Consider the following 18,671-nt stretch of genomic DNA (forward strand, 5'->3'; position numbering starts at 1 on the left):
CTGCAAGCCCACCGCGAAGCCCGCCGACGTCAGCGGCGTCTCTCCAGGCGGCACAGGCCCTGGGTCTCGGCCGCTGCCGCCTGGACGCGCGGCCTGCTTCGAGGCGGTTGTTCTCTCCCCTCGCCCCACCCTCTTTCTCCCCCCTCACGGAAACGACAGCTGCGGCGGCGGGGCTGGCGCCGCCTCCCTCCACCTACCACGTCTGCCCCCGCCGCTCTCGCCCGGCGCCCCAGCCCGGCCGCGGCGCCTCCGTCTCCCCGCTAGGTCAGCCGGCTGCTCCGCCCGGCTGACGCCCAGGATGAACATCATGGACTTCAACGTGAAGAAGCTGGCGGCCGACGCGGGCACCTTCCTCAGTCGTGCAGTGCAGGTACCGCGGCGGGAAGAAGGGGTGGCGACGCCCGGGAGGGACAGGGAGGGGTCGCCCGAATCAGCCGCGCCCTCTGCACCCGGCTTCGCCGACCGCCCGACGGGCCTGCGGCGGCCGGAGGCCCGGGTGATGGGCGCGGCCTTGTGCCCCTCTGGGCCTGGCGGCCGTTTTCCTCCCCCTCTTGCCCAACCGCCGCTCCCGGGGAAGCGAGGCGGAGTGGGGACATGGCCCGCAGCTTCCTCCCTTCTCTGGAGGACACCTTGAGCTCGGCTTCGGGCCGCGCACGGCGCCGCCGGCCTTTCTGACCCCGCGGCGCCGCTGCTCGTGTGCCCTCCCTCCCCGGGCGGGCGGAGGCTTTGCGAGTCCGCGGGGTGGTAGAGATCATTCTTGCACCACCCCCACCTTTTCGTTTCCCTCTCTCCTCGCCAAGTCCAAGAAGGAAGTTTCCTTTTCCTGCCGCTCAACCCAGGGAGCTGCCAACGCAGTTCCCTGCCGTCCTCTCACCCTGAGAGGAAGGTTCCCGGTCTTGGCTGTCCGTGGCAGAAATGGAGATCGCCAGTTGGCGTCCACACTCTGCCAGAGCCACAGAGCTTGGGGGGTTTCCCACTCACTTTTGAAATGGGAAGCTCTGACCGTAGGGCAGTGAACGAGAAGAAGATTCATGTTGTGCGTATACTCACAGGGACATTTTTCAAGTAACACTTTAAAGGGGAAAAGTTGACTGTCTCGTGGTATTCAGAAATAAAGGAAGTGTCGGTACTAGGGAACTTGAACAGTTTTCTACAGTCATCACCCACATTATGCCAACTAAGTTAAATTTACGAACATGTAAATTTCACCACAACACGAGTTACAAACAGTCTGGTGTTTTAAGTTAATGACAGTCACAGTAGCAACAAGATTCTCTTTTGTAAAGAAAAAACAAAAATAGTTTTCTTATGTAGCATGCCAAGTTGAAATGTAAATCATGTGAATTGCATTTTTACTTTCCTTGTTCCCTTTATTCCAGTTTTATTGGCATAATTGATCTTACATTGCACCGTTTTTGGCAAAGAATGGTAGAACTAAAGCAGAGTAATGGCTGCCTTTATTGGTGTTGTTTTAGTGCTGATTCGCAGTGATTCTAGGTGCTGAATGCAGATTTGGCACTACCTAATGCCACTCTTTTCAGTACAGCTAGAGGAACTTCCCTGGCAGTCCAGTGGCTAAGACTACATGCTTCCTTCCATTGCAGGGGGCACAGGTTAGATCCCTGGTCAGGGAGCTAAGATCCCACAGGCCCCAGCAGCCATAAATACATACATATTTCTAGATAGGTTTTCAGGTACATAGTCCGAATTTCTTAAATAGGATATATATATTACAAATTGATTTAAGTCATTGATAGACTTGATCTTGTGCTGTTTCTTTTAGATGAGGTTGGTGAAAAGTCTTGGTTCCTGTACCCCAGGAAATGGTTTTGCTGGTGGTGCGTCGCAGAGAAGTTATTTTCTTAATGATTAGAATGTTTTATGAAGATTCTTTGAACATAAGTTAAAAATCCAGCTAAAGTCTAATAATGGAATGAAATTGCTGTGTTAGTATTTCTCTGACCAAAAAAAAAAAAAAATCTGGCAAAGCTCTCAAGATGTACTTTCCAAATGAGTTTCAGTTACTCGTTTCAAATTTTCTAGGAAGAAGTTTTAAAATTCTAATCTGTCAAATAATTTTCAATCTTAAATACTTAAGTGCTTACTACATGCCTGTGTGTCACTACTATTTTGGACACTAGTGTTTCATAATCAAGATAATGTCTGCGCTCCTGGAGCTTACAGTCTAACAGGAAAAAACAAACTAGTAAATACATCAGGCGGTGATGTAGAAAAAGGCCAAAAGATATAGATTAAGGGCAGGGGTAGTGGTTGCTGCCTTGATGGTAAGGGCAAGCCTTTCTAATAGTTTCAAATGCAAAAAGACCTCAAGAAAGTGACAGATCCCAATTTTTTTGGAGTAAAAACATTTCAAGCAGAGGTTGCAAGTGTAGAATCTGAGGTTGCAGGGATATTAGGGAGACTAGTTAAGGAGCTGTGGCCATAGGACAGGCAAAAGGTGATAGAACTTAAATAAGAATGATAGCAGGGGAGGTTCAAAACCTAACCAGTATTGCATATTATGTTGACTGAAGTATGAGAGAAAGATGAGTCAAGGGTGACTCTGAGGTTTTGGCTTGAGCCATTTACTAAGGGAAAAATCTCAGGAGGAGCAGGCTCCTTTGATACGTCTTTATTTTAAGTCTGTCTGTTAGAGGTATATTTTTAAATATTTGTAAACTATCATGTCTGAGAATTGCTTTAAAATGTTTCAGAAGAAGGAAGGGTGGGTAGTTGAAACAACATTGGCAAACGGTTCATACTGGGTTATGGGTTCATGAGATGTTATTATACTATTACATACTTCCATGTTTGACGTTTTCTGCAATTTTTTAAAATATGTAAGGAAATAAAGATGGTTCCAAAATGTATTGTGCAGTTTGGAGTGCAGTGTGTAGTTTTCAACAAAACACTGCTTTCTCATTGTGGTATTTAGTCAATAACTGAGTTCCTACTCTAAATTGAGTTGACATCAGTGTAGTGTCAAAGTGCCAGGTTTAATGCTAAGAATAGTGTAAGAGCTAGGCCAGTTACTCAGTATAAGCAATAAGAACAGTCGGGATGGAATTTAGCTTTGATATTTCTAAATAATTCTGTTGAAATCAAATTACACCTTAAGGAATAGGCCATTCTCTGGTTAGACAACTGCCATATTCTTTCATTTTACTTACAAATTCTAGCTTAAAATTTAAACATGTTCCCTATTTTAAAACATAAAATCAGACTATTTAAGTATATAAATGAGTCCCATCATTCAACTCTCACTCTTTTAAAATATGTTTATATACATCAGTAGTTTAAAAAGTAAGGTAAATGTATAAATGAATAGGGGTATATCATTCCCTAACAGTCCATTTGGGTGTTTTTGTTGTTCGTAATGGGCTTCCCTGGTGGCTCAGAGGTTAAAGCATCTGCCTCCAATGCGGGAGACCCAGATTCGATCCCTGGGTTGGGAAGATCCCCTGGAGAAGGAAATGGTAACCCACTCCAGTATTCTTGCCTGGAGAATCCCATGGGCAGAGAAGCCTGGTAGGCTACAGCCCACGGGGTCTCAAAGAGTCGGACACGACTGAGCGACTGGACAGAACTGAATGCCTTCAATAGAATACAAAAGGATCAGGTAATTTATCCTTGATAAATTGGTAAAGTGTCTTGAAAGCCATTAAAATCCTATCTTTTCAGTCCAGATTCCTTAATTGAGAATTAAATACTTCCTTCCAGCCTTGTCTTTTTTCTCCTCATGTAAAACACTGTATCTCCATCAAATTATTTAATTTCAAAAGTATCTTGTACTTTTCTAACTCTAGATTTTTGTTCATACAGTTAAATTCATCTTGAATGCCCTCCACTCCCTTTCTGTAACCTTTCTTTCCCTCAGAATACAACTTCAAGTCCATCTCAGACCGCAAGAACTTGATGTGAATTCCTGTGGCAATTCCTGTGTCATTCTTAAATTTTATATGATCGTGTGGCATTTTTCTTCTAATGAGTTATTATGTAGGGTCTCTAAGATGTCTAAAATTTTGTTACTCTATGGCTTTCATGTCATTAATAAGATCGTATGACCTAAGGAATCAACGCTCCATCTTATTCCCCTCTCACAGTATCCAGCATGATTTTTGTTTGTTTTTGTTTTAATTTTTATGTCATTTTAGCCGAGCAAATAGTAGCTATATGAAAAGTTTACTCTTTGAATCATTTAACATGTTAAATAATTGTTTTCATTAGTATTTTTCTAACATTATATATGCTGACCTTGGGGTTGATTTAATGCTAATATAAAATATTAAACTCATTAATTGAACCTACATTTATTGAGGTTCATAAATAAATATTTATTTATTGAGTACCTCCTTAGTACTTGATATTGAAGAATGACACCCCAGTTACTGCCCTCAAGGACTTCATAATCTACTCTCAATTTGTCATAATTATTCTTTGTAGTAAATTTCCATTTTGTAAATTACTGTTCTTCATTTGATAAATCTTTCAAGTGGGTACATTTTTAATTCAGAATTGGTACTGAAGCAAAAAACTTTGCTCACCATCCTTAAATGATATATATTCTGTATATCTGTATAATATTTTCATACTAAATTACTAAAGAAAGGGAGTTCATTTTCTAACTTTTTTTTTAACTGCTAAGGTTACACTATAAAAGTCACGAACACCAGCTGTTTTCTAATGAGGAAAAAGTCTCTAAACTTTAGTTGTAAATCTAATGGCAACCCACTCTGGAGTGGTTGGAGAATCTCTTGCTTGGAGAGTCCCATGGAGGGAGGAGCCTGGTGGGCTACAGTCCATGGGGCTGCAAAGAGTTGGACATGACTGAGTGACTTCACTTTTTTCACTTTCACTAACCTTTATCTTCCATCTAATTTAGCAAGCACAATAGTGTATCTAAGCTGGAGATATGAAGATAAATTCTGATGCTTGCCTCCACCAAATCCTGACAAATCCTATCTGGAAGGAATTCCACTCTCTCGCATTCCATTTCTTTTTTTTAATAATTCTGAAATTCCATTTCTTTTTTAAAATTATTTATTTTAATTGGAGGCACCCTGTCTCATGTGTTGAACCTGGACTGGTGATCTATTTCACATATGGTAATATACATGTTTCAATTCTATTCTCTCAAATCATCCCACCCTCGCCTTCTCCCACAATGTCCAAAAGTCTGTTCTTTACATCTGTGTCTCTTTTGCTGTCTTGCATGTAGGGTCATCGTTACCATCTTTCTGAATTCCATATATATGTGTTACATTTCTTTTATAGAATTTAAATTACAGTAACTTTACCATGTCTCTGAAATTCTAATAAATACACTGCATTCAAAGGCCATACATTTTCTCATTCTGTAAAAACTCTGCGTGTTTAGTGTTACCCAAAATTTTGTTCACATGCTTTGGTGCTATTTTCACTAATTTAATAAACAACTAGATAGAAGATGGTTTGTTAACCTGATATTAAGATAATTATGTATAAGCTTAAAACAGTAGTTCTCAGTCTCAGCTACACTTAAAATTGCCTGAGGAATCTTTACAGGCTGCTCCTCAGTCCAGTTAAATTAGAATCCTTGGGACTCGATTTGGCATCAGTGTTTTTGAGAGCTCCCTTGATTCCAAAGAGCAGCCAAAATTAAGAACCAATTGAGAAGAATCTAGTTCAGAGTTCACTAATACATTCAGAGTTTGTGTTACACATTTGCCTCCAAGAACTTTAGATTTCTTTTAAACTATTACTTTACCCAGAGAATTGATGGTTCGAGTTTATGTTAATAGATGTCTTTGATCACACAGCATTTTTACTTGTCCTTTTTTCTCTCTAGTAAATCGGAGCATAGAATCCAGGCTCCTTATTTCATACTATAGGCTATGTGTCTGTGCTAGTAAAGGAAGGATTACAGTACCTGGCATAATGTGGCTGACTCAAAGACAATCCTTTTCTTAAAGCAATGTTTAGAGAAAATATATAAAAAGAGGGGGTTGAACTTTCTCGAGTCATTTTACTGTGCTACTAATGAAATATTATGAAAGAATACTACATCACATTACCTTTTAGAGAACATGGTGTTTGAATTTCTATGATTTTTTTGCTTTCTGACTTTCACTGTAGCTTGTTTTTCACAGAAGTTTTTGATTATTAAATGGTACTGCTATACAGTCATTAAAATGTTAATACTTAAAATGCTTAAATATTAATATTAATGCTTAAAGTCAAATGTGGTTTGCAATGAACAACTATCATCACTAATTGACTACAAGGTCAGCAATCATTTTGGACTTAGGGATTTTGAAAACTGAAATTTTTAGGGTAAAATTTAAAATTTTTGACTATTAGGAAAGGGATCTTTAAAAAAAAAAAAAAGTCTTGTCCTTCTGATAAAAATACCATCATAATTTTAACGCTGAAGCTCCAATAATTCAGCCACCTGATGAGAAGAGCCAGCTCATTGGAAAAGACCCTGATGCTGGGAAAGATTGAAGGCAAAAGAGGGCAACAGAGGGTGAGATGGTTAAATAGCATCACTAATTCAATGGACATGAATCTGACCAAACTCTGGGAGATAGTGAAGGATAGGGAAGACCAGCGTGCTATAGTCCATGGGGTTGCAAAGGGTCCAGCACGACGTAGCGACTGAACAACAGCAACAACAGATGATAAAATCCTTCAGGGCAAGAACCATGTTATGTGCTAAATATATATCTCACATACAGTAGAAGAAAAAAATGTATCCTCCATAAATATCTTGGATTAATAATTCTTAATTTAGTTGATGTAACTCACTTTCTGTAGTTAATGTATTCTTTAAAATGTTTGAGGAAATTTTATGTACTAAATATTGTACTGTTTTGTTACTGTAATGTCATACCTTGTGATTAACAATGGAAAAAAAACCCTTAAGTCCCCACAATGATAAAAATTAAGGGAAATATATCTTTTACAGTTGTATGTTTAATAAAATTTAAATTTTTATAATTTCAACTTAAATATGTAATAGCATTAGCAATGCTCTTATGTCCCTTATGTTATTTATTTTAGCTAGAGTTAAACTAATCCTTAATTTGTTGATGATTGAATATTATGTGGGAAGGAGAAGTAAGCTATAGGATACAGCTCACCAGAGTGCTATGAACACAGAAACAAGCACAGGATATGCTTAGGTAATGGTGATAGAAAATATCAATTGCTTGAAATCAAGTATTTTACTGAAAGGGTAGCTCGTATAATAAGACTATAATTCAAACAGATATGAGATTAAATCCCAACTCTGACATTTTAGGGCAACATTTTAAACTGTTCTCAATTTCTTCACTTAATTTATGATTCTTACCTACGTAACAATTTTCTTTTTTGAGTACTTAATTCAAAATGCAGAGCAGCTGTTTTTCACTCTCAGAAAAAAGCAAGTAAACATCAGAATTTATTATTGGTACTTAAATACATGGTCCTTCCCATAGAACTACTGTTTTCTAAACTTCCTATAATCAAACTGTCTCACTGATACTTAAGGGTTCCATAAATTCACTCAGTCACTGGATCAAGAAACAATAAGACCACCTGTGTTGGTCCTCTGTCCACCATCTTTTTGTATCCTTATTGTCAAATTATGTATGTACTTGTTAGTTGTCTGTCTTCTCTGTTAATATTTAAGTTTCTTTAGAGACAAAGCTTGTCTGTTTTCTAGCTGTTGAAACCCATGTGCTTAGAATAATGCCTGACATATACCTGGGTGTTGAAAGAATGAAAGGAATGAGCAAATACAATATTAGATATACTTGCTTACTAAGGAGCTAAGTGGAGAATTTTTTTCTACTGATAGATCATCCTTTATAAATGATGTTCACTTGGGTGTATTCCTTTCTCTCCTATTGGTTGCTTCATCTGTGAAATAATCTATTTAACCATGGGAGGTAGATTTCTAATATGTAAAATTTGAATGTATACCTTTGGGCAGGTCTGTTGCTTGGAATCTTCAGGATCTATAAAAAGCACCCTCATCTTTCTTAAGAATTCGATTGCGTCATGACCTCGCTGACCTTGGGGTCAGGATTTTGATTTTTTCCCAGTGCCTCGCCTGTCCTCAGTTACAGTGCACTGCAACCGTATGAGCCTAGGCAGTTGCTTTGGAATTACTGTCTGCCCTGCTGTTCTCAGTTCCACCCAGGGGTTGGCTACAGGCCAGTCTTTAAAAGACCTAAAGTTTTACAAAAGCTATTGCAGCTATTTCTAGGTCTTGATTCAAGACCTTTAGTGAGAGTGTACCAGAAGTCTAAGAATAACATTCTAAAGGACCTTTGAGCTAAAAATGCTGACTGGTAATCAGTTGAAATCAGTATTAGACCAAGAAGGATGTGGAAAGAAACAGATAATAAAATTGAGAAAAATGGAACTACAGAAGATATTTTAAGAAATGAGAGGGGAAAAAGTGAACATTAAATTTTGTTTTACAGAAATGTGTGCTGTGTGCTTAGTCGCTCAGTCATGTCCAATTCTGCAACCCCATGGACTGCAGCCCACCAGGCTTCTCTGTCCATGGGGATTCTCCAGGCAAGAACATTGGAGTGGGTTGCCATGCCCTCCTCCAGGGGATCTTCCCAACCCAGGGATCCAACCCAGACCTCACGTGTTCCAGGCACATTCTTTACTGTCTGAGCCACCAGAGAAGAGTCATGACTAATGAGTATAGAGTTAGTGATATATTTGTGTTTTGATGGGAAACCACATATTCTAGAGAAAAACTATTCATGATAAACAGCCTGAGTCATTGCTTCTAGTATTTAATTAAAAGTGTCCAGAAGTCTCCATAACATCTACACAGAAATACTTTTCAGCTCTCTGTTATTGTGTGGGCAGTGCTGCCTTTCCTCAGAAACAAATTTACTCAATTAATAAAAATTGATACGTTGAGTCTATTTGACTACATTTTATGATCTTGAAAAAGATGCCTCTGTAGTATGAATTGGGCTTCCCTGATAGCTCAGTTGGTAAAGAATCCACCTGCAATGCAGGATGTTCCAAATGTTAGTCCATAAATCAATTGCTGGAACATATCTTGAAGAAACAACTTAAATGATAGTTTCCCAGAACATCCCATAGAAGCCTGTCTAATTAGATGTAGTTAAAATGCCAATGATACAAAGCCACATTAAACATAATAGCCCTTTTTAAATTCAAAATAATAATTACCAGGCACTGAACAAAGTGATGTATGTACAAACCCTTTACTTAAATTCTTAAAGCACTTTAAGATATGTATTGTGTCTCTTTTACAATGAAAAAGATACCTAAGGAAAAAAATATTCAAAAGCTTGCTTTGGTCACATAGTTAGCAGTACAGCCAGGATTTGAATTCAGATCCAGCTGGCTCAAAAATGCTTACTCGTTATGATTGGTTATCTTGCCTTTATATGTAAGAAATATTTGTATACTTTATTTATATACAAAATAGTATGCCAAATTTTCTATCATTCACACCATACATTTTAGCAGAACTGAGGATATGTATTAACTATGAGATACGATTATCCTCAGTGCCTTAGGGTTATCATATCCTAAGAGGTATGGATATATTACCAGAGGGGCAAAAAATAGCCTTCATATGCAACAGTTTAAGAACAATTATTTGTATGTCCAGGATTGTTTGGATTTGACTTTTCTTTTTAATTACTGATATAGATTCCTAAAATGTATTTGGGGTATATTTAATTTTTTTTATTATACAATCAATAACAGTTCACAGAAGAAAAGCTTGGCCAGGCAGAGAAGACAGAATTGGATGCTCACTTAGAGAACCTTCTTAGCAAAGCTGAATGTACCAAAATATGGACAGAAAAAATAATGAAACAAACTGAAGTGTTATTGCAGCCAAATCCAAGTAAGAAACTTTTTACCTTTTGTCTACATTATTGACTAATCTTATTAAAAGATGCTGTTAATAGGTTTTTTAATGTGTTTTTAAAAGTTTTAATGGCTATTGGAAAACATTTTCCGGTTATGACTTTGAGGTCTATGTTATTTTGTATGTGTGTTTTTGGTAAAGAGGGTGATAAACACTTCATTGATAGATAACGTTTTTAAGGCCTTTGGGGAATCCTTTTGAAATTTCAGGCAGCAGCTCTGAATTTTAAGAGTTATGAAAGCCTGTGAAGATAATCTTCCTTCCTCATCTAGGGGAGAACTGCCCCTATATAATTAAGAAAAAATGCCCCTATATAATTAAGTGAAAATTACATAGAAACTTAAGCAGTTACCAACTATTTATGTTGAAGTTTTACGTTTTTACACAAATTACTCCATTTGACTTTCAGACAACTCCGTAAGGCTTTTCAGATCACCTAACTCAATAACCTGGCAAATAAGATGCATAATGATTGTTTTAATTGAAACTCACAAGCTAACATTTTGTTCAATGTAGCATAACTAATTAAAAGTAGACCTTCAGCTAGACCAGGTGTATTGATGGGGAGCTTTACAGATCAGAACTAAAGGACAAAATCAACAACAACAGTTCCTGCTTTCCTTTTCCCTTTCCCAGTGTTATTGTGACCATGTTGTGAAATGCCATAAACTTTCTTTCAGATACTGTCTCCAAGCTTGAAACTTTGTTGCTGTTATATAAACCTCAAGCACTATATTGCTCAGACTCTTTGCAACCCCATGGACTGCCCACCAGGCTCCTCTATCCATGGAATTTCCCTGCAAGTATACTGGAGTGGGTTGCCATCTCCCTCTCCGGGGCATCTTCCAGACCCAGGGAATGAACCCACATCTCCTGCATTGCAGGTGGATTCTATAATGCTGAGCCACTGGGGAAGCCCAAGCACTATACAAAATATTAATAATACTGTGCCATTTTAGTTAAATTGTGGTGACTTTAAAATAGTCCTTTTACTCTTTGAGGCCTATTGTCTTTAGACACTGTGTGTTATATCTTCCTCATTTAAGGCTACTTAAATAATATACCATGGCACCTAAAAAAAAAAAGCAATAGACATTTTTCCTCTTGTTTTTTGCTCCAGCCATAGTTCCTCCAACATATAGTCTATCCTACAGCATGTTTTTGTGGTTGGCAAATAATGTCACCAACAGTGTTGGATAGGATGTCAGTAGAAAGAATTACCGTAGCTCACATAATTTTATTTCAGTGTTTAGTAACAGTTGTTTTTGTGTTTTATTTTGTGCTCTCATTATAAAGTTACACAGATTTTAAGTGGTTAGACTGAATCTTTTTTCTATAAGCCCTGTTATTTTTAGTGTATGATTTTCCAGAACCTAGGATTTTTCTGAAGTGTACATTGCATTATCGTGGAATTGCCTGCATTTCTTGTTACAACTTTTTGATACCCTAAATGAAATATTTATTTAAAATACACCAGTTTTGTTTTTTTTTTAAACGGAATGAAATCAACATGGGATTCAGCTTTAACTTTTGACCAAGTGGGTTAACAGGTGGCAAAGATATGAATCACTCTCACAGTCAGAAAATGAAATTCTGAGATTTAGTTAACATTTTCTAAGGGGTTTTGTTTTCAACTGACTCATTTTGCTTTTAACTAATTTAAAGGTTTTTAAATTCTTACTTAAAAACTCTTCTGATGCTGCACCAGAGTCTACCACAAATCCAAGTATTGTTCCAACAGCATATTTTGTGTATTAAAATGAACACTTTTGCCAACTTCTAAAGTGTTTCCGTTACTGGTTCAACTTACTTTTGAAATTTTCAGTGCACTGTGTGAAACTTCTGGAGGAATTATGTGAGGTGCTTAGAAGGAACCTATTTAACTTCTTTTTGGATCATAATTTTAATTTATATTTAAGCATTTTTTTCCGGAAACTTTTACTTTTTTCTTATTTGTCTCTGAAATATCTCACTGTTGGTAGCAATGTAAATGTGAATTTCTTAAATATGATAACCAAGTGTTTACTCAGATTTGAATGATTTTTTTTCCTTTTCTTTTATACTAACTCCTATTACTGCTCTTAACCTTTTGTGTTTTAAACTTATTTTAATGATAAAATCTTTTTAATGAATACATGCTCAGATATTTATATACTTTAAACATAGTTAAATTAAGCCAAGAAATCGTATTGCTGATCTCTGTAGACTATTCCAAATCTGGATTATTCCATTCCTTAAACTCCCAATATTTAACCTCTAAGAGGGAGATTGAGCATATAAGCAAACTAAAGCACAGTAACAGTGGCTGAAGTATAAAACTCTTCAATTTCTCTAGGTACCTTATATCCATATTTTTATAGCTGGAAATCCCTGATTTTAAAATTGTAAACACATATTCAAAAATTAGAAGTTAGACACTATATGAATGGGTCTAAGGCAGCTTCACTAGATATTAAGTGAATAACAACCCTTTCTGAAACTTAAAATCCCATAAAATATTTATAATAGTCTTGAAAAATGAAAGTGTTAGTCACTCAGTCATGTTTGACTCTCTGCAACCCCGTAGATTATAGTCCGCTAAGCTCCTCTGTCCATGGGATTGTCCAGGCAAGAATACTGGAGTGGGTTGCCATTTCCTTCTCCAGAGGATGTTCTTGACCCAGGAATTGGACCCAGGTGTACTGCATTGTAAGCAGATTCTTTACTGTCTGAGCTACCAGGGAAATGCACTTCATTTTTAAATGTTTTTGTGCCGAAATATTTTATCATATTTTTAAAATGTAAGTTTCTTAGAGTTATATAATACTCTAACATGCAAATGAAAAACTATATATTAAGATACGTACTTGAAAGCATACTAATTTCTTATTTATTTTACAAAGTGATAAATGGCTAGTAGGGGAACAACAGTCTTTCAAATAGCTCTTTGAAATCATTGGTAATTTAAACTTTTTTTCTAGATGCCAGGATAGAAGAATTTGTTTATGAGAAACTGGATAGAAAAGCTCCAAGTCGTATAAACAACCCAGAACTTTTGGGACAATATATGATTGATGCAGGGACTGAGTTTGGCCCTGGAACAGCATATGGTAAGTGAAAGGCAAATGTCTGCTAAGAGATATCTTTACTTTTAGATCTTTACTTACTTAGAGACATCATTAACATTTACCTAGTATTAGTAGAATCAGTTTTAACTTCAGATATTTTGTGTTAAAATTTTAGATGAAGTGATAAGCATAACCGCCAAATATATACAGTATGACTTAATATATTTAAGCATATATTCTGAGAATTCACATTATCTTTTTAGGTCTAAATAGGTATTCCCATTGAATCTTGCAACTCCTTTGTTGTACTTCTTGTGATATATTGCAGTTTCTGTTTGTATCTCCTCGAGTTGATTTTTCTTTTTAAAGCTTCCCTGAGGACTTATTTCTATAATGTGCATGGCACAAACTAAGTGTTTGAACTAGTGCTTTTATTACACAAGTAATGTCATTACCACAAAAATGTTAACAGTGGTTATCTCTGAATGCTTGTTAAGACTTCTGCGAGAAATTGGTCTTTATTTGGATTGTGAAAGGATAGGTAAATTAAGTGATTTTCTGCATATATAGTCCTGATTTATGCATGCATGTGTGCTAAGTTGCTTCAGTCATATCTGACTCTGTGCAACCCTGTAGACTGTAGCCTACCAGACTCCTCTGTCCATAGAATTCTCCAGACAAGAATACCAGAGTGGGCCGCCAAGCTCTCCTCCAGGGGATCTTCCTGACTCAGGAATCGAACCTGTGTCTCTTACGTTTCCTCCATTGGCAGGCAGGTACTTTACAGCTAGCACCTCCTGGGAAAGCTGCCTGATTTATAATAGCACATAAATTCTGAGACTAAATGAACTTAGTTTTAGTAGTCCTTATGCCAGAAGGACCTGAGTACTGAGTAATGAATACTGGTAATCCATTAACTAGCTTGTAGATGTACAACTTTGAGACTTTTTTACACTTTGTTCTTCAAAATACAGTCGTTTTAGAAGTCTGAAAATGCTTTAAATTTCTATAGTTTTACTTCTAAATTTTAACTGTAAATTTCAGGAAAACTTGATATATATATTGATCAGATTTGTTAATTGCCTTCTTATGCCAAACTCAGATGCAGGAGTCATATAGGTACATGAAGGACCCAGCTGTTTCCTTCACCAAGCTGAAGGTCTAGTAGAGCAAAAACATTCAAAAACCTTCTAAATTTTTTTCCTTGTTAACCTGCTTAACCTGTTTATACCTCTAATAATTCCATTGAATGTACCCTGATTATTGGAATTGGGCTTTGTGAATCTATTTATTAGTAATTAATAATAGCTGACAATTGACTACTCCAGGAATTGGACTAAGCACTGTATAAATATTATTTTAGTAAATCCATTCTTAAGTCCTACGTGTAAATTCTGTTATCTCTGTGTAAGGACAAGGAAACTGAATCTTAGAGAGGTTACATAATTCATCTATGATCACACAGAGCTAGTAATTCAAATGTAGATCTGTAACCAGAAATTGAGCTCTTAACTACATGTTATATTATTACCTTCCTTACAAATTAGATCTAATGTCATCTGAACATAAAGGAATTAAGATCCACAGAACTAAAGCTTATTAGAGGTAGATTAGTCCTACTTCCAGTTAGAACCAATCTTGGGGTTCTCTTTTTCTCTATTTTCCACTGAATTTGTCCTGTTTAAATACTAGGTGGTGTGTGCTGCTAAACAGATTTTTTTTAACTTAAGATACAAATGTATACTATTATTTATAGACACTTGAAATAAGTTCATAAATATAGGAACAGAAGAATTTTTACCTGGTTTACTTATTAATATATTTTAAGAATTATACTTTTATAAGCATATCTGTACTATTTGAGCTGTGACCATAAATATTTTTAAGTGTATCTGTCCTCTTTTGTCCCGTTGGTAGAGTTAGTACAATTAACTATGATATGATAAAGAATTTATTTTTGTCATTTTCACTTACATATTTATAATCTTAAATTTACTTTCAAAATAAAACTACCTTGTATATGTGTGTGTGTTCAGTCACTCAGTCATGTCTGACTCTTTGTGACCCCATGAAGTGTAGCCCACCAGACTCCATCTGTCCATGGAATTTTCCAGGCAAGAATCGTGGAGCAGGTTGCCATTTCCTACTCCAGTAGATCTTCCTGACCCAGAGTTTGAAAATGCGCCTCTTACATCTCCTGTACTGGCAGGTGGATGCCTTACCACTGCACCACCTGGGAAGCCCAAAACTATCTTACCTACAGTTAATTTTATTTGATTTTTACTTAAGTAAACAAGGAACAACTAACTTTCAGGCCGATCAAATAGCTGATTTATCTTAACATGATTTTCTGACATTACCAGACATTACATTCTTTTTTCTTTTTAAAAAAGAAAACAACTTTTTTTCCATTGCAGGTAACGCCCTTATTAAATGTGGAGAAACACAAAAACGAATTGGAACAGCAGACAGAGAACTGATTCAAACATCAGCCTTAAATTTTCTCACTCCGTTAAGAAACTTTATAGAAGGCGATTACAAAACAATTGCTGTGAGTTGGAAAATGTTCATTTTTTTTTGTAAAACAATTTAGGTATATACTTACAGGTAAAAACTTGCAGTTTTTAATCAGCAGTTTCCCTCTTACTGACTTTGTAGATATAGCGGATTAGAAGAAAAATCGGAAGAACTAAATAATCTAGCAAGATGTATATTTCAACAGAATACAAAACTAACCAAAATAGAGGATTATTAATGATTTAGACTCCACTTCTATGTCCTTGTAGTGTTACTGAGATGTCTTTACATCCATTCTTGTTCATTACCAGCCCTGAAATCTATATAAAAGTTCCTGGAATAATTATTAAAATGTGGCACAAATTATTGTCATAATATAGCCATACATTTAAACTGGGAGCCAGAATCATAAGACTAGAAGCTATATTTCTGGCTATTAGACTTCCTGTCTTTTTGTATCCCTGCTGCTGCTGCTGCTAAGTTGCTTCAGTCGTGTCCGACTCTGTGTGACCCCATAGACGCAAGCCCACCAGGCTCCCCCGTCCCTGGGATTCTCCAGGCAAGAACACTGGAGTGGGTTGCCATTTCCTTCTCCAATGTGTGAAAGTGAAGTCGCTCAGTCGTGTCCGACTCTTAGGGACCCCATGGATTGCAGCCTACCAGGCTCCTCCATCCATGGGATTTTCCAGGCAAGAGTACTGGAGTGGGGTGCCATTGCCTTCTCCGTTTGTATCCCTAGAAGTCTATTATCTTCTTTTAACACAGGTGTGTTTTATTTCTGAAATATAAGAAAAAAAAAATTCCCAAACCTAATCTATTAGTCTGTTATTTTTTTAGTTTTGTTTTAAATGATGGAGAGTGGTGTCCTAGGTGGATTTTTTTCCCTAAGATTTTTATTGTAAATACTACTTCAAACTTAATTTTCATATTTCTTATTATAGAAACTCAGTATGTTTACAGTGAATCTGTGTATAAAAAGTGTTTGGCCTGGGACAAAGGAAAAAACACAAAGATGAAATATGATTGAAAAGATATTAGATTGTCAACAGGATGAAATTTGATATGTGGAATCTAAGAATTAACAAAGCGAACTGTAAATTCTTATAAACTAGTATATTATGAAGAAGCTCGACATTCCTGTGAGGAATTCTAAGATACTGTACTAACATTTGTTCATGATTCGTTCTAAATAAATCTGAAATTCTGTTTTTGGAGTAGCAGAGTTGCCTTTGGTGCTACAGCACAGGGTTGCAGGGAGCCTTGCCCTAGGGCCTCTACCTTCTTCACCTTAGGCACGTCCTAGATTATCTGTAACAGGCTGAAACAATTTCTCAAGCTGAGCACTACTAACATTTTAGTTCAAGTAATTCTTTGTTGTAAGAACTACTATGTTGTAAGATATGTAGCCGCATCCCTGGCTTCTACCCAGTGGATGCCAGTAACATCCGTCCCCAAATTATGATAACCAAGAAGATATTGCCAAATATTCCTCAAAGAAGAGCAGAATCACAGAATATTAAAACTAATATTCCTTTGTTTCTACCACCACCTGCCATCTTTCCCAGATATCTAGAAAGTCTCTATCGTTTTTAGATTGCAGATAGTGAGAAAATGGAGTCCAACACCAGAAAGGTCACTTAATGGCCAATTTTGTAATCATAAATCTTTGTTCATCAGATGATTGTTTAATGGGAGAATAGTACTTTAAATGTGTGTGCTCTTAGTGGATTTTTAAGATCATTAGACTTTATTTTCTTTCCTGTATTTATAGAAAGAGAGGAAACTATTACAAAATAAAAGACTGGATTTGGATGCTGCAAAAACAAGACTAAAAAAAGCAAAAGCTGCAGAAACTAGGGCATCAGTAAGTACTGTTTTTGTTTTGTTTTTAAATAAAAAAATTTTAGGTTAATAACTTTTAAGTGTTATAAAAGATTTCACTTATATATTATGCAAGCTACAGTCTATCATTAAGACTAGAATAGGACTTTAGGATATTATTTTTGTATTTTTTAAACTTTTCAGGACTTAATACATTCAAATCAGTGACAATAATCATATCAAGAGATGTCAGTATTCTTACTTTAGCAATCCACTTATTGCTAAAAATATAAAAATTATAAGAGCTCCTAAAAAGCTGTGTCATATTTTGCAAATAACCTCAATGATAATGGAAAATAAGTCTTTTGGAGATAGATTTATTATATTTGAAAGAGAAAAATAGTAATTAAAATGAGAATGAGTCAAGTTTGAGAATGCTTATGTATACCTTAAAAATTAGATATGACTGCCTTTCCACATGTGATTCAAACTGACTGAAGGAATTGTCACCAAGAATAGTTCCAAAAACATTCAGACAGTGGCAGCATGGACTCCCAGGTGGCTGTTTTGAAGGAGAGGAATCCCATTTAGATAAATAAGTTCTGGTATATTTTTCATAAAACCAACTTCAGAGTGGTCTTTTAGGACTGAATGGATATATGTTAAATAAAGTAGTTCAGTGATTTTCTATATATATGTGAAGATATATAAGTAGATATATATGTAAAACTTTAAAGATTTTATTTATAAAGCCTCTCGTTTAATATAGTTTATGTCTCTTCCAAAGGTCAAAGAGATTAATCAGACTTGAATTAGAGCTCTACCTTTAGGATAGTACAATATAAACAAGTTTGAATTTATTAGATGAAGCTAACAAGTTCATTCTTAATGAGCAAAGGGATATGTTATGTTAAGAGACATGACATTCCCACCGCCTTCTGTTCCCAACTCACCACCACTACTGTCATCAAGAGTCACTACTGCCTTAGGAGCATATTACCAAGGTGCTGGTGGAAGTCTGTTGTGGCTCTCTTGTTTTGGAAAAGACTTGGTTTAGAATGAAATTTAAAACTAGTAACTTGGTGTTGGAGAGTGATGTCTTACGAGATTTACCCCAGCAGTTTGTATGAGCGAAATAAATTATTTTCTTCTATACAGTTACCCTTTAAAGATTCTTAATTAGCTACTGCTGGAGGACTCTCTTTGACAAGACATTAATTTCAAAATCACTGGCTAGTTCACCTCAGAATTTACATGACCTCATCATAAAGAATAGCCTAACTTCCCTGAACAAACTTTTTGCAGTATCAGAACTTTAAATACCAGAGATGGCAAGAGACTCTAAAATAGGATATTAATCTCTAAAGTTGCTAATAATAAACTTA

The 18,671-nt window shown here is 36.4% G+C and overlaps 1 protein-coding gene across 2 annotated transcripts in view; it reads left to right on the forward strand.

Moving 5' to 3' along the window:
- Nucleotides 1-230: 230 nt before the first annotated feature.
- The window catches only part of SH3GLB1 (SH3 domain containing GRB2 like, endophilin B1), a 43,829-nt gene continuing 25,388 nt past the window's right edge, over nucleotides 231-18,671 (forward strand). Inside the window, exons 1-5 of one of the 2 annotated variants that reach the window (XM_055404062.2) lie at nucleotides 237-370; nucleotides 9,736-9,877; nucleotides 12,862-12,990; nucleotides 15,366-15,499; nucleotides 17,237-17,329. In XM_055404062.2, the coding sequence (XP_055260037.1) occupies nucleotides 299-370; nucleotides 9,736-9,877; nucleotides 12,862-12,990; nucleotides 15,366-15,499; nucleotides 17,237-17,329 (570 nt within the window). In that variant the 5' untranslated portion in view covers nucleotides 237-298. Of the gene's footprint in view, nucleotides 371-9,735; nucleotides 9,878-12,861; nucleotides 12,991-15,365; nucleotides 15,500-17,236; nucleotides 17,330-18,671 lie in introns of both variants that reach the window. The other variant, XM_088835456.1, reaches the window with a different exon arrangement.

Source organism: Moschus berezovskii, chromosome 4, assembly GCF_049115385.1.
Source record: "Moschus berezovskii isolate FMDL1 chromosome 4, NW_MosBer_1.0, whole genome shotgun sequence".
Lineage (NCBI taxonomy): Eukaryota > Metazoa > Chordata > Mammalia > Artiodactyla > Moschidae > Moschus > Moschus berezovskii.